This window comes from Oncorhynchus mykiss, chromosome 21, assembly GCF_013265735.2.
Source record: "Oncorhynchus mykiss isolate Arlee chromosome 21, USDA_OmykA_1.1, whole genome shotgun sequence".
Taxonomy (NCBI): Eukaryota; Metazoa; Chordata; class Actinopteri; order Salmoniformes; family Salmonidae; genus Oncorhynchus; species Oncorhynchus mykiss.
Window position 1 is genome coordinate 64464472 of NC_048585.1, and position 16761 is coordinate 64481232.

General features: G+C 47.7%; 1 protein-coding gene across 3 annotated transcripts in view; it reads right to left on the reverse strand.

Annotated features, from left to right (window-relative positions):
* Positions 1-16516, reverse strand: part of nfxl1 (nuclear transcription factor, X-box binding-like 1) — a 96072-nt gene extending 79556 nt beyond the window's left edge. For all 3 annotated transcript variants that reach the window (XM_036958424.1, XM_036958425.1, XM_036958426.1), the window contains exons 1-8: positions 16366-16516; positions 15225-15465; positions 14893-15093; positions 9674-9783; positions 3956-4086; positions 3238-3416; positions 1039-1200; positions 843-943 (exon numbers count right to left, since the gene is read on the reverse strand). In XM_036958424.1, the coding sequence (XP_036814319.1) occupies positions 843-943; positions 1039-1200; positions 3238-3416; positions 3956-4086; positions 9674-9783; positions 14893-15093; positions 15225-15456 (1116 nt within the window). In that variant the 5' untranslated portion in view covers positions 15457-15465; positions 16366-16516. The remainder of the gene's footprint in view (positions 1-842; positions 944-1038; positions 1201-3237; positions 3417-3955; positions 4087-9673; positions 9784-14892; positions 15094-15224; positions 15466-16365) is intronic.
* Between the last annotated feature and the right edge of the window lie 245 nt (positions 16517-16761).

The following is a 16761-nucleotide window of genomic DNA, read 5'->3' on the forward strand; positions in this document are numbered from 1 at the left end:
GTGTTACCTGTTGACAGGGCTGTATGTATTCAGGTGTGTTACCTGTTGACAGGGCTGTATGTATTCAGGTGTGTTACCTGTTGACAGGGCTGTACGTATTCAGGTGTGTTACCTGTTGACAGGGCTGTATGTATTCAGGTGTGTTACCTGTTGGTAGGGCTGTATGTATTCAGGTGTGTTACCTGTTGGCAGGGCTGTATGTATTCAGGTGTGTTACCTGTTGACAGGGCTGTATGTATTCAGGTGTGTTACCTGTTGACAGGGCTGTACGTATTCAGGTGTGTTACCTGTTGACAGGGCTGTATGTATTCAGGTGTGTTACCTGTTGGTAGGGCTGTATGTATTCAGGTGTGTTACCTGTTGGTAGGGCTGTATGCATTCAGGTGTGTTACCTGTTGGTAGTGCCACACAGGACTGTATGTATTCAGGTGTGTTACCTGTTGACAGGGCTGTATGTATTCAGGTGTGTTACCTGTTGACAGGGCTGTATGTATTCAGGTGTGTTACCTGTTGGTAGTGCCACACAGGACTGTATGTATTCAGGTGTGTTACCTGTTGACAGGGCTGTATGTATTCAGGTGTGTTACCTGTTGACAGGGCTGCATGTATTCAGGTGTGTTACCTGTTGGTAGGGCTGTATGTATTCAGGTGTGTTACCTGTTAACAGGGCTGTATGTATTCAGGTGTGTTACCTGTTGACAGGGCTGTATGCATTCAGGTGTGTTACCTGTTGGTAGTGCCACACAGGACTGTATGTATTCAGGTGTGTTACCTGTTGGTAGGGCTGTACGTATTCAGGTGTGTTACCTGTTGACAGGGCTGTATGTATTCAGGTGTGTTACCTGTTGACAGTGCCACACAGGGCTGGCACACTGTCTCTCTGCCTCCTCCTGTCCACAGACACACCTCTGGACACTGACCCTCGGACACGGCTCACACACACCTGAGGCAGACGGGTTATATCAATACAGATCAATAAACTATTTCAAAATCACCTCCATGGTTACCGAGGCTTGTCATTGATAAACTCAGGGTTACCTGAGTGACAGCTGTTGTTACAGGCGTGTTGTTTACAAGGCAGTGTCTTGCCACAGGTCTTCTGACAGCTCCAGGGCTTGTTGCTACAGCGACGCGGGACGGGCATGGCCTTAGAACACATACAGCTTACTGATACCATCTTAGGACAAGGTGGGCAGGGACCTGGAAGACAGAGGGTTCAACATGTTTACGCACCAATATATAGACATCAAACCAAACTTTGACTTGGCGCTCTTGTACCGCTTGCCGTGCGTTTCAGAGAGAACAGTCTGACTGGGGTTGGCTGGACTCTTTGACAGTATTTTGGGCCTTCTTCTGACACCGCCTGGTATATAGGTCCTGGATGGCAGGAAGCTTGGCCCCAGTGATGTACTGGGCCATTCGCACTACCCTCTGTAGTGCCTTGGGGTCGGAGGCCGAGCAGTTGTCATACCAGGGGGTGATGAAACCGGTCAGGATGCTCTTGATGGTGCAGCTGTAGAACCTTTTGAGGATCTGAGGACCCATGCCAAATCATTTTAGTTTCCTGAGTGGGAATAGGTTTTGTTGTGCCCTCTTCGACTGTCTTGGTGTGTTTGGACCATGATAGTTTGTTGGTGATGTGGACACCAAGGAACTTGAAGGTCTCGACTCGCTCCACTACAGCCCTGTCAATGTTAAAGCTCCTTTGTCTTGCTCACATTGAGAGGTTGCTGTCCTGGCACCACACTGGATCAGGGAGAGGTTGAAAATGTCAGTGAAGACAGTTGATGGTTGGTCCATGCATGCTTTGAGTACATGTCCTGGTAATCCTTCTGGCCCAGTGGCCTTGTGAATGTTCACCTGTTTAAAGGTCTTACTCACATCGGCTATCGAGAGCATTATCACCCAGTTGTCCGGAACAGCTGGTGCTCTCATGCATGTTTCAGTGTTGCTTGCCTCGACGCGAGCATAAAAGGCATTTAATCTCGTCTGGTAGGCTCACGTCATTGGGCAGCTCGTGGCTGGGTTTCTCTTTGTAGTCTGTAATAGTTTGCAAGCCCTGCCACATCCGACGAGCGTCAGAGCCGGTGTAGTAGGATTCAATCTAAATCCTGTAGTGACGCGTTGCTTGTTTGATGGTTTGTCTGAGGTGAGAGTGAGATTTCTTATCAGCATCCAGATTTGTGTCCCTGCTCCTTGAAAGCGACAGCTCTTCATGGTTCCTGGTTGGGATATGTACGTACCGTCACTATGGGGACAACATCGTCAATGCACTTATTGATGAAGCCAATGACTGATGTGGTATATTCCTCAATGCCATTGGATGAATCCTGGAACATATTCCAGTCTGTGCTGCAAAATAATCCTGTAGCATCCGCATCATCTGACCACTTCCTTATTGAGTCACTGGTACTTCCTGCTTTAGTTTTTGATTGTAAGCAGGAATCAGGAGGATATAATTATGGTCAGATTTGCCATGTGGAAGACGAGGGAGAGCTTTGTACCCGTCTCTGTGTGTGGAGTAAAGGTGGTCTAGTTTTTTTTAGAAATGAGGTAAAACTGATTTAAGTTAGCCTGCATTAAAGTCCCCGGGCCACTAGGAGCGCCGCCTCTGGATGAGCATTTTATTGTTTATGGCCTCATACAGCTCGTTGAGTGCGGTCTTAGTGCCAGCATCGGTTTGTGGTGGTAGATAGACGGCTAGGAAAACTATCTTGGTAGATAGTGTGGTCTACAGCTTATCATGAGATACTCTACCTCAGGCGAGCAATACCTCGAGACTTCTTTAATATTAGACATCGTGCACCAGCTGTTATTGACAAAAAAGACATACCCCCACCCCTCGTCTTTCCAGATGTAGCTTCTCTGTTCTGCCGGTGAAAATCCCTCAGCTCTACATTATCGTCATTCAGCCTCGGATTACAGTTATTAATGTCCCGTTGGTAGGACAGTCTCGATCGTAGATCATCCAATGATTGCACGTTGGCCAATAGAACGGATGGCAGTGGGAATTTACTCGCTCGCCTACGAATTCCCATCTTTTCTTCACGCAAATGACAGGGATTTGGGCCTGTTCCCGAGAAAGCGGTATTTCCTTCCAGCTCGAGGTGTCGCTGTTCTGATGTCCAGAAGTTAATGTCGGTCATAAGAGACGGTAGCAGCAACATTATGTTACAGACGATGCGGGGAAAAAACGAACAGAAATATTGTGTGGGTGTGCGTGTTGAGCATCCTTACCTGGATGACAGAGCAGCAGACAGCGGTGTCCACAGGCTGGGTTCAAGGCTCTGTCACAGACCAGCCCACAGGAGTGAGGTAACAGCCATGGGTCCAGAGGAGGATCCTGTACCTTCCCACAGTAACAGACATACCTACTGGGGGTCTGGGAGGGGCTGTACTCATAACGACATTTAGGACTGGGGGAGGGAGAAATAAGAACAAAAAGCTGTTATTGTAATACTAGGGGGTCTGGGAGGGGCTGTAATCACAACGTTTAGGACCTGGGGAAAGAGGTTCCTAAAATTCTGAGGTTCTGCTAAAATCCCAACTGAAAGATTCCAGGAATCGGGAGGGAATAAACAACAACGAGGTAATTAGAGTTCAGGAAGTCAGAGGTCAGAGGTGACAGACAACCGGTAAAGTACATTTAAATGTGTTCAGCATTCTGGCCTGACTATTCCTCTTTTTTCAGCGACTTTTATTTCACCTTTATTTCACCTTTATTTAACGAGGCAAGTCAAAATTCTTATTTACAATGACGGCCTTCCGGGGAACAGTGGGTTAAACTGCCTTGTTCAGGGGCAGAACGATAGATTTTGACCTTGTCAGGTCGGGGATTCGATCCATCAACCTTTCGGTTACTGGCACAATGCTATAACCACTAGGCTACCTACCGCCCCGAGTTAGGGATTAGAGGTTAGGAAGTTATGGGTCAGAGGTCAGGTGTTAGACTCACCAAGGCCAGGGGTGATCTTTCTTCCCAAAGTCTTCATCAGTGACAGAGGAGAGGAGAAAGACAGAGTCCTTAGCCCACTTCTGAATACAGGGGATATGGAACAGACAGAAACAACCAGCACAACTCCATACCTACAGAGGGAGACAGAGACAGAGAGAGAGACAGAGAGAGAGACAGAGAGAGAGACAGACAGAGAGAGACAGAGAGAGAGACAGAGAGAGAGACAGAGAGAGAGACAGAGAGAGAGACAGAGAGAGAGACAGAGAGAGAGACAGAGAGAGACAGAGAGAGAGACAGAGAGAGAGAGACAGAGAGAGAGACAGAGAGAGACAGAGAGAGACAGAGAGAGACAGAGAGAGACAGAGAGAGACAGAGAGAGACAGAGAGAGAGAGACAGAGAGAGAGACAGAGAGAGAGACAGAGAGAGAGACAGAGAGAGAGAGACAGAGAGAGAGACAGAGAGAGAGACAGAGAGAGAGACAGAGAGAGAGACAGAGAGAGAGAGAGACAGAGAGAGACAGAGAGAGAGAGAGAGAGACAGAGAGAGGGGGGCAGATGAGCAGAGAGAGTGAGCTCCTGAGTTCTTCTGCAAAAATATATAATGAATTAGAGTTGGATAAATGTAGATACATTTTTTTCACAAGGATTTATACAGGATACGAACCTCAACATTAAAACCTTCAATTAAAATTCCAAACCTAAAACCTTTATTTTGGACCAAATTTGACCTGAATGAACTATTAAGGACCAAGGACTATCAAGTTGAAACTTCTAACAAACCAAAACCTGAAGAAGCAGAACCCACATCGTAGTACTGCCTCTCCAGGGACCGTGCTGCTTTCTCCTAGTCTACTTTCTCACAGTACTACTGGACTCTGGCTTTGCCAAGTCTGATTAAGGACATAATTCAGTTGTACTCATTGCTGCTCTCCCTGCATTTCAGTTGCATGGCTCCTTGCACTTTCAAGTTTCCTTCATTGCACATTTATACATCCCAATATAATAATAATAATAACATACTTAATTGTTTGACTTGTACATTTTTATTCCACTCTTTTATTTGCACTTCTGGTCAGATGCCAACTGCATTTCGTTGTATTTGTACTTGTTCAATGACAAAATTCAATCTAATCTAAAATTTGCTTTGCTGGTTGCTTGGTTACCTCATAGCGGTCGCGAAGGAGGGAGGATGAGGGCAGTTCTATTTCACCTCAGAAGCGTAATTATTACCTTAGAAAGGACGGTGTTTTTGACGATGACAACCTGCTTGACAACCTGTTGCTTCAGAGAAAAGACTAGAAAGAGAACACTTTCTTTGCCATGTAGTTGTCTTTATATAAGTACATTTTGTTAAATAGGAAGAATTTAAGATGTTTTTAGATGCTAGCTAATGTAATACCTCAGCCTACCTAGTCAGCTAACCAGCTACAGTAGTTAGCTAGCTAGCCTGACAGTTTTATTTAGCTAATGTTAGCTAGCTAGCTACTGTAGCTGTTATTGCAGCTTTCTGTTTGTAGCGTTAGCTTGCACTTCAATGGCTTCCTGAAGGAGATTTTATCTTTCCAACCAGACGAAGTACGATGAAGATATGATGAAGACACCACTGATCTCGACAAGAGGGGCAACATTCAGAGAAACTCACAATTCAGCGTAACGTTAAGCAGTTAACTTCTATTAGATAACTGGACGGATTTATCTTTGTACAATCATTTTCCACCTAACGTTAGCTAGTTGCTAGCTACACATACAGTTCAGTGGAGGCTGTTGAGGCGAGGATGGATTAAGGCAGATTGACGTCAATATACAGTTGAAGTCGAAAGTTTACATACACTTAGTTTGGAGTCATTAAAACTTGATTTTCAAACACTCCACAAATTTCTTTTTAACAAACTACAGTTTTGCCAAGTTGGTTAGGACATCTACTTTGTGCAGGACACAAGTCATTTTCCCAACAATTGTTTACAGACAGATTATTTCACTTATAATTCACTGTATCACAATTCCAGTGGGTCAGAAGTTTACATACACTAAGTTGACTGTGCCTTTAAACAGCTTGGAAAATTCCAGAAAATGTCATGGATTTCGAAGCTTCTGATAGGCTAATTGACATCATTTGAGTCAATTGGAGGTGTACCTGTGGATGTATTTTAAGGCCTACCTTCAAACTCAGTGGCTCTTTTCTTGACCACGGGAAAATCAAAAGAAATCAGTCAAGACTTCGGAAAAAGAAATTGTAGACCTCCACAAGTCTGGTTCATCCTTGGGAGCAATTTCCAAACACCTGAAGGTACCACGTTCATCTGTACAAACAATAGTACGCAAGTATAAACACCAAGTGACCACGCAGCCGTCATACCGCTCAGGAAGGAGACGCGTTCTGTCTCCTAGATATGAACGTACTTTGGTGCAAAAAGTGCAAATCAATCCCAGAACAACAGCAAAGGACCTTGTGAAGATGCTGGAGGAAACAGGTACAAAAGTATCTATGTCCACAGTAAAACGAGTCCTATATCAACATACCCTGAAAGACCGCTCAGCAAGGAAGAAGCTACTGCTCCAAAACCGCCATAAAAAAGCCAGACTACGGTTTGCAACTGCACATGGGGACACAGATCGTACTTTTTGGAGAAATGTCCTCTGGTCTGATGAAACAAAAATATAACTGTTAGGCCATAATGACCATCGTTATATTTGGAGGAGAAAGGGGGAGCCTTGCAAGCTGAAGAACACCATCCCACCCGTGAAGCACGGGGGTGGCAGCATCATGTTGTGGGGGTGCTTTGCTGCAGGAGGGACTGGTGCACTTCACAAAATAGATGGCATCATGAGGTAGGAACATTATGTGGATATATTGAAGCAACATCTCAAGACATCAGTCAGGAAGTTAAAGCTTGGTCGCAAATGTGTCTTCCAAATGGACAATGACCCCAAGCATACTTCCAGAGTTGTGGCAAAATGGCTTAATGACAACAAAGTCAAGGTATTGGAGTGGCCATCACAAAGCCCTGACCTCAATCCTATAGAACATTTGTGGGCAGAACTGAAAAAGCGTGTGTGAGCAAGGAGGCCTACAAACCTGACTCAGTTAGACCAGCTCTGTCAGGAGGATTGGGCAAAATTCACCCAACTTATTGTGGGAAGCTTGTGGAAGACTACCTGCAACGTTTGACCCAAGTTAAACAATGTAAAGGCAATGCTACAGAATACTAATTGAGTGTATGTAAACTTCTGACCCACTGGGAATGTGATGAAAGAAATAAAAGCTGAAATAAATCGTTCTCTCTACTATTATTCTGACATTTCACATTCATAAAATAAAGTGGTGACTAACTGACCTAAAACAGGGAATTTTTACTAGGATTAAATGTCAGGAATTGTGAAAAACTGAGTTTAAATGTATTTGGCTGAGGTGTATGTAAACTTCCGACTTCAACTGTACCTTGTCAGTTACACAACTGAATGTATTCAACTGAAATTTAACCCAACCCCTCAATCAGAGGTGAAGGGGGAGAGAAGAGGGGAAGGAAGAGGGGGAGGGGGGAGAGAAGAGGGGGAGGGGGGGAGAGAAGAGGGGAAGGAAGAGGGGGAGGGGGGAGAGAAGAGGGAAGGAAGAGGGGGAGGGGGGAGAGAAGAGGGAAGGAAGAGGGGGAGGGGGAGAGAAGAGGGGGAGGGGGGAGAGAAGAGGGGAAGGAATAGGGGGAGGGGGAAGAGAAGAGGGGGAGGGGGGGAGAGAAGAGGGGAAGGAATAGGGGGAGGGGGGAGAGAAGAGGGGAAGGAAGAGGGGGAAGGAAGAGGGGGAGAGAAGAGGGGAAGGAAGAGGGGGAGAGAAGAGGGGAAGGAAGAGGGGGAGAGAAGAGGGAAGGAAGAGGGGGAGGGGGGAGAGAAGAGGGAAGGAAGAGGGGGAGGGGGGAGAGAAGAGGGAGGGAAGAGGGGGAGGGGGGAGAGAAGAGGGAAGGAAGAGGGGGAGGGGGGAGAGAAGAGGGAAGGAATAGGGGGAGGGGGGAGAGAAGAGGGAAGGAAGAGGGGGAGGGGGGGAGAGAAGATGGAAGGAAGAGGGGGAGGGGGGAGAGAAGAGGGAAGGAAGGAAGAGGGGGAGGGGGGGAGAGAAGAGGGAAGGGAGAGGGGGAGAGGGGAGAGAAGAGGGAAGGAAGGAAGAGGGGGAGGGGGGGAGAGAAGAGGGGAAGGAAGAGGGGGAGAGAAGAGGGAAAGGAAGAGGGGGAGGAAGAGGAGGAGGGGGGTAGATAGAGGGAGTACACTCAAATTCCACATATTTAAGGTCATCTATTATTTATATATATTGAGTGTTAAGGAACTATATTGAGCCATTACATCACTTCCCTTTTTGCCAGGGTACCAAAATGAGGTCACACACATGCAAGATCCCTTTGTCATCCAACACCATGAAGAAAATAACTGGCAGTTGAAAAGAGACAGATGGTCGTAGACCTTCATGAATCTGGTCATGGCTACAAGAAGACCCACAAACGGTTGAATAGACCACTGAGCATTGCCAGGGTAATTATTCAAACATTCTAAAGATATGGAACCTTGAAAACCTCAAGGGTAGACAACGCTCCCCCCCCCCCCCCCCCCCCCCCCCCCCCCCCCCCCCCCCCCCCCCCCTCCCTAGGACAGGGAGGAGGATAGTGAGAGAAGAAATCCCCAAGAATCACTGAAAGAATTGCAGGCCTTGGTGGAGTCTTGGGGTCACCAGGTTTCAAAAAAGCACCATCAGACTCCACAACCACAGGCTCTTTAGAAGGGTTGCCAGAAGAAAGCACCATCAGACTCCACCTCCACAACCACAGGCTCTTTAGAAGGGTTGCCAGAAGAAAGCACCATCAGACTCCACCTCCACAACCACAACCACAGGCTCTTTGGAAGGGTTGCCAGAAGAAAGCACCATCAGACTCCACCTCCACAACCACAGGCTCTTTGGAAGGGTTGCCAGAAGAAAGCCCTTTCTGACCTCCAGACACAGACGCAAAGCGCTGGGAGTTTGCCAAAGTTTCAGAACACTCATTCAAGGGTTTTTATTTTTACTATTTTAAAGAAACTCAAATATAAAATATATTTTGATTTGTTTAAAACTTTTTTGGTTACTACATGATTCCATATGTGTTTATTTTATAGTTTAGATATCTTCACTATTATTCTACAATGTAGAAAGTAAAATCCTTGAATGAGTAGGAGTGTACTAACTATTGACTGGTACTGCATGTCTAGATGTATAGACTGTTTCCACGTTTAGATGTTTTAGGGACGACAGAAGGAAGTTAGCTGATCGCTACATCTGGATGCGACATGTCTCGGTGCTCTGGGAATTGTGTTGTTTCTGTGCATTGTACCTGCCAAATACACAGAACTAATCCAATAAAAATAAACATGGCTGCCATGGACTGTTGTAGTGTCACATGAAAGGATCCTAATGCAGAGCCCTCAATGTCCTTACTCTCTAAATGCATGATCTGGTAGGTGGGTCTGTCTGGGTCTGTGTGTCTGCCTGTGTCTGTGGGTCTGCCTGTGTGTAGGTGTGTGGGTCTGTCTCGGTCTGTGTGTCTGCGGGTCTGCCTGTGTGTAGGTGTGTGGGTCTGTCTGTGTCTGTGGGTCTGTCTGTGTCTGTGGGTCTGTCTGTGTCTGTGTGGGTCGGTCTGTGGGTCTGTGTCTGTCTGTCGGTCTGTGTCTGTCTGTCGGTCTGTGTGTAGGTGTGCTACTCACAGCCTGGGTTCTCTTGACGGAGGCGATACAGATAAGGCAGGTGATGGCACCGGACTGGAACGCATCACTCAGGTACTGACGAGTTCTCTCTAGGTCTGTCACATCTCCACCTGAAGAGAAGAGGAGAGATATTAGGGGGTCTGATGGCGACAAAGATAGCAGGGGGTCTGATGGCGACCACGATAGCGGGGGGGTCTGACGGCGACCACGATAGCGGGGGGTCTGATGGCGACTAAGATAGTAGGGGTTCTGATGGCGACTAAGATATTAGGGGTCTGATGGCGACCACGATAGCGGGGGTTTGACGGCAACCACGATAGCGGGGGGTCTGACGGCGACCACGATAGCGGGGGGTCTGACGGCGACCACGATAGCGGGGGGTCTGACGGCGACCACGATAGCGGGGGGTCTGACGGCGACCACGATAGCGGGGGGTCTGACGGCGACCACGATAACGGGGGGTCTGACGGCGACCACGATAGTAGGGGTTCTGATGGCGACTACGATAGTAGGGGTTCTGATGGCGACTACGATACCAGGGGGTCTGATGGCGACTAAGATAGTAGGGGTTCTGATGGCGACTACGATACCAGGGGGTTTGATGGCGACTAAGATAGTAGGGGTTCTGATGGCGACTACGATACCAGGGGGTTTGATGGCGACTACGATACCAGGGGGTTTGATGGCGACTACGATACCAGGGGGTCTGATGGCGACTAGGATAGTAGGGGTTCTGATGGCGACTAGGATAGTAGGGGTTCTGATGGCGACTACGATACCAGGGGGTTTGATGGTGACAACGATACCAGGGGGTCTGATGGCGACTAAGATAGTAGGGGTTCTGATGGCGACTACGATACCAGGGGGTCTGATGGCGACTAAGATAGTAGGGGTTCTGATGGCGACTACGATACCAGGGGGTCTGATGGCGACTACGATACCAGGGGGTCTGATGGCGACTAAGATAGTAGGGGTTCTGATGGCGACTACGATACCAGGGGGTTTGATGGCGACTACGATACCAGGGGGTCTGATGGCGACTACGATACTAGGGGTTCTGGTGGCGACTAGGATAGTAGGGGTTCTGGTGGCGACTACGATACCAGGGGTTCTGATGGCGACTACGATACCAGGGGGTCTGATGGCGACTACGATACCAGGGGTTCTGATGGCGACTACGATACCAGGGGGTCTGATGGCGACTAAGATACCAGGGGGTCTGATGGTGACTAAGATACCAGGGGGTCTGATGGCGACTAAGATACCAGGGGGTCTGATGGCGACTAAGATACCAGGGGGTCTGATGGCGACTAAGATACCAGGGGGTCTGATGGCGACTAAGATACCAGGGGGTCTGATGGCGACTAAGATACCAGGGGGTCTGATGGCGACTAAGATAGTAGGGGTTCTGATGGCGACTAAGATAGTAGGGGTTCTGATGGCGACTACGATACCAGGGGTTCTGATGGCGACTACGATACCAGGGGTCTGATGGCGACTAAGATAGTAGGGGTTCTGATGGCGACTAAGATAGTAGGGGATCTGATGGCGACTAAGATAGTAGGGGTCCTGATGGCGACTACGATAGTAGGGGTTCTGATGGCGTCTAAGATAGTAGGGGTTCTGATGGCGACTACGATAGTAGGGGTTCTGATGGCGACTAAGATAATAGGGGTTCTGATGGCGACTAAGATAGTAGGGGTTCTGGTGGCGACTAGGATAGTAGGGGTTCTGGTGGCGACTACGATACCAGGGGTTCTGATGGCGACTACGATACCAGGGGGTCTGATGGCGACTAAGATACCAGGGGGTCTGATGGCGACTAAGATACCAGGGGGTCTGATGGCGACTAAGATACCAGGGGGTCTGATGGCGACTAAGATAGTAGGGGTTCTGATGGCGACTAAGATAGTAGGGGTTCTGATGGCGACTAAGATAGTAGGGGTTCTGATGGCTACTACGATAGTAGGGGTTCTGATGGCTACTACGATACCAGGGGTTCTGATGGCGACTACGATACCAGGGGTCTGATGGCGACTAAGATAGTAGGGGTTCTGATGGCGACTAAGATAGTAGGGGATCTGATGGCGACTAAGATAGTAGGGGTTCTGATGGCGACTACGATAGTAGGGGTTCTGATGGCGTCTAAGATAGTAGGGGTTCTGATGGCGACTACGATAGTAGGGGTTCTGATGGCGACTAAGATAGTAGGGGTTCTGATGGCGACTAAGATAGTAGGGGTTCTGATGGCGACTACGATACCAGGGGTTCTGATGGCGACTACGATACCAGGGGGTCTGATGGCGACTAAGATAGTAGGGGTTCTGATGGCGACTACGATACCAGGGGTTCTGATGGTGACTACAATACCAGGGGGTCTGATGGCGACTAGGATAGTAGGGGGTCTGATGGTGACTACGATACCAGGGGGTCTGATGGCGACTACGATAGTAGGGGGTCTGATGGCGACTAAGATACCAGGGGGTCTGATGGCGACTAAGATACCAGGGGGTCTGATGGCGACTAAGATACCAGGGGGTCTGATGGCGACTAAGATACCAGGGGGTCTGATGGCGACTAAGATAGTAGGGGTTCTGATGGCGACTAAGATAGTAGGGGTTCTGATGGCGACTACGATACCAGGGGTTCTGATGGCGACTACGATACCAGGGGGTCTGATGGCGACTAAGATAGTAGGGGTTCTGATGGCGACTAAGATAGTAGGGGATCTGATGGCGACTAAGATAGTAGGGGTTCTGATGGCGACTACGATAGTAGGGGTTCTGATGGCGACTAAGATAGTAGGGGTTCTGATGGCGACTAAGATAGTAGGGGTTCTGATGGCGACTACGATACCAGGGGTTCTGATGGCGACTACGATACCAGGGGGTCTGATGGCGACTAAGATAGTAGGGGTTCTGATGGCGACTACGATACCAGGGGTTCTGATGGTGACTACAATACCAGGGGGTCTGATGGCGACTAGGATAGTAGGGGGTCTGATGGCGACTACGATACCAGGGGGTCTGATGGCGACTACGATAGTAGGGGGTCTGATGGCGACTAAGATACCAGGGGGTCTGATGGCGACTAAGATACCAGGGGGTCTGATGGCGACTAAGATACCAGGGGGTCTGATGGCGACTAAGATACCAGGGGTTCTGATGGCGACTAAGATAGTAGGGGTTCTGATGGCGACTAAGATAGTAGGGGTTCTGACGGCGACTAAGATAGTAGGGGTTCTGATGGCGACTACGATAGTAGGGGTTCTGATGGCGACTAAGATAGTAGGGGTTCTGATGGCGACTACGATACCAGGGGGTCTGGTGGCGACTAGGATAGTAGGGGTTCTGATGGCGACTACGATAGCAGGGGGTCTGATGGCGACTACGATAGCAGGGGGTCTGATGGCGACTAAGATGTTAGGGGGTCTGAAGGCGACTACGATAGCAGGGGGCCTGATGGCGACTAAGATTTTAGGGGGCCTGATGGCGACTAAGATATTATGGGGCCTGATGGCGACTACGATAGCAGGGGGCCTGATGGCGACTAAGATTTTAGGGGGCCTGATGGCGACTAAGATAGTAGGGGGTCTGATGGCGACTACGATAGCAGGGGGTCTGATGGCGACTACGATAGCAGGGGGTCTGATGGCGACTATGATAGCAGGGGGTCTGATGGCGACTATGATAGCAGGGGGTCTGATGGCGACTAAGATAGCAGGGGGTCTGATGGCGACTACGATAGCAGGGGGTCTGATGGCGTCTACGATAGCAGGGGGTCTGATGGTGACTAAGATATTAGGGGGTCTGATGGCGACTAAGATATTAGGGGGTCTGATGGCGACTAAGATAGTAGGGGGTCTGGTGTTTGTGTGTCAGTCTAACATCATTAGCCTGATGGCTGGTATGTGATTACTACTGTAAGACAAAGAGCCTTTCAGAAAGAGTGACTGACCTTAAAAAGCAACTTCTCCTTTTGAAAGCGGTCTGTGTGTCATCGATATGAGTCAAATATTTATTTAACAGAACGAAGGGTACTTAACAGAACGAAGGGTACTTAACAGAACGAAGGGTACTTAACAGAACGAAGGGTACTTAACAGAACGAAGGGTACTTAACAGAACGAAGGGTACTTAACAGAACGAAGGGTACTTAACAGAACGAAGGGTACTTAACAGAACGAAGGGTACTTAACAGAACGAAGGGTACTTAACAGAACGAAGGGTACTTAACAGAACGAAGGGTACTTAACAGAACAAAGGGTACTTAACAGAACAAAGGGTACTTAACAGAACAAAGGGTACTTAACAGAACAAAGGGTACTTAACAGAACAAAGGGTACTTAACAGAACAAAGGGTACTTAACAGAACAAAGGGTACTTAACAGAACAAAGGGTACTTAACAGAACAAAGGGTACTTAACAGAACAAAGGGTACTTAACAGAACAAAGGGTACTTAACAGAACAAAGGGTACTTAACAGAACAAAGGGTACTTAACAGAACGAAGGGTACTTAACAGAACGAAGGGTACTTAACAGAACGAAGGGTACTTAACAGAACGAAGGGTACTGAACAGAAGGAAGGGTACGTAACAGAACGAAGGGTACTGAACAGAACGAAGGGTACTGAACAGAACTAAGGGTACTGAACAGAACTAAGGGTACTGAACAGAAGGAAGGGTACTGAACAGAAGGAAGGGTACTGAACAGAAGGAAGGGTACTGAACAGAACGAAGGGCACTTAACAGAACGAAGGGTACTTAACAGAACGAAGGGTACTTAACAGAACGAAGGGTACGTAACAGATATCCATGGGTTTAAATTCTGCCCACATTATAATAGTAATCCAACTGCAAGTGACCAAATCCTAATGACCATGTTCAGTTTGGTTAGACGCACCCTATCCCTATGGGGCTAGTTAGGGACCGTCAATAAATTACGGGACAATATGTTCAAATGTCAACAGCTCCAAATGTCTATGACTCAAAAACCTCTGACTGTAAATTGTAGAAATCCATATTTTTGATATTGAAAGCATTTAATGAGACAACTAAAATATTGTTCCATCTACATCGTGTAATTTATCCCCAAATTGATCCCCAAACTATCCAGAAAGTTCCAGAAGGACAATGATCTAATGGTTTAACAGGCGGACTGGGACTGTGTGATCAACAGGGATCAGACTCAAGCACGAGCCATCAGTATGTGTTGTCTCACCAGTCTGGTCCGTGTAGGTGGTGAGCGTCGAGGCCAGAATCTTCCCTCGTTTACCATCCTTCCCCTCCACCTTCCCACCATCATCAACTATATCATCGACATCATCGTCTGAGGAGGAGCTGTACTGGCTCTGAACCAATCGCTGAGCAGCAGCCTGGTTGGACTTCCTGATCTCCTCAAACTTGGATTGGCTCGACGCAGCTGTCAATAAATAAATACAAGTAATCAATCCAGATAATTAATCAATCCAGATAATTAATCAGTCAGTCGATCAATCAGTCAGTCAGCAAGCACACTGACAGACAGACAGAGACTCTCTCTCTCTCACTCACTGTGTTGTGAAGGTGCTGCCATGTTCTTCCCTCTGTTAACAGACTGTAGCTGTGTGGGAGCGTTCTTCCCTCTCCCATCTCCTCCTCTCCCCCTCCCATCTCCAGCCCACACACCACTAGGAGTCTTAGGGGATTCTGCTGCCGGGGCTGCTGCCCTCTCTCTCTGAGGTCGCGACGCTTGACCCTGTGGCTGACCACGCCCACGACCCCGCTGACGCCAGGCCGGATCCATGGTGATGACCTGCCATATCACAATACAGAACACACGGTGATAACACATATATGATCAGTGTGTGTTTCTGTTTTACCAAAGACCATTGGTTCGTATGGACCGTAACCCAATACCTAGGGACCCCATAAAAAGGATCTCTTGACATAGCAGCTGGGGCGTTGGGCTGACAGCCTTAATATCTCAAATATTTTTAATAGTGCTCCAAAATTTCATTTTTTTAAAAACATTTTTAAACTTAGGCTCACAGGTGCTCCTTGTAAAAAGGGGTCATTTGGGACACAGTAGTTCCATACAGTAGGTGCTGTTACGACTGGATGCGTAACGTCAGCAGACTGACTCCCTCTCGACAACCTCTGCCAGACAAACCTATGGAGACTGACGTCGCCCCAAATGGCAACATATTCCCTATGTAGTGCGCTATTTGTATACATATACATACATACATATATCAGATATATCCAGAAAGCAGATTGCGCGTCTGAATAAGTAGGGTCTAGCTGATGAAAGCTAGCATCATATACCACCAATAATCCACAGGGCTAGCTATGTCTCTACAGAGGGCTAGCTATGTCTCTACAGAGGGCTAGCTAACCAACTTCGCCGACAGTTTACTAATGAGAAAAGCTATAGCTGGCTGTTTTAAAGGAGTTATCGCTGATCTAGCGAGTTCACCAAGGGTTGAAGGAAATATTATATACCATTGTAAGTTCATGTTGTTGGTGAAAGCTAATAGCTAGCCGGCTAACTGACGGCTAGCTCGCTTTGTCATTCAGGAAAGTGATAGCGACTCTAGCTATCACAACAAATACACAACTGCAATATTCGTAACACCCATGCATTACAGTACTGAGATTTGAGGAATTAACAAACTCTGAATTATGTAATATTGTTTGTTTCATGCAGACATACCAGACCGTTCACTGACACGCCGCTCGCCTACACAGGACCACTCACTGCGCAAACTCCAACCACTGTGGTGCAGGCTGGGAATTGTAGTGATTAACAGGAGTCGTTGTCGCTTCACTTACTGGTGAGCCGGTGTGTCAAAAACTACAAGTCCAAAAGTATAACGAAGTAAAGTGGGCTTTGCAACGTGTCAAACCAACGCTGTGCAAGAAGTCCACTACACGTAAAGTTGGATTACGGATGTAACCTTGGTTCTCTGAGTAGTGTAACGGGTAGCTAAACGATCTATGGAAACACCTCCTCATGCGATGTGATTGAGATGCTGAATATGTTTACTGTCTATTACTCCACTAGAACTAGGCTGGACCCGTTGTTGTCTAAAAAACTAGTTAATTGCAT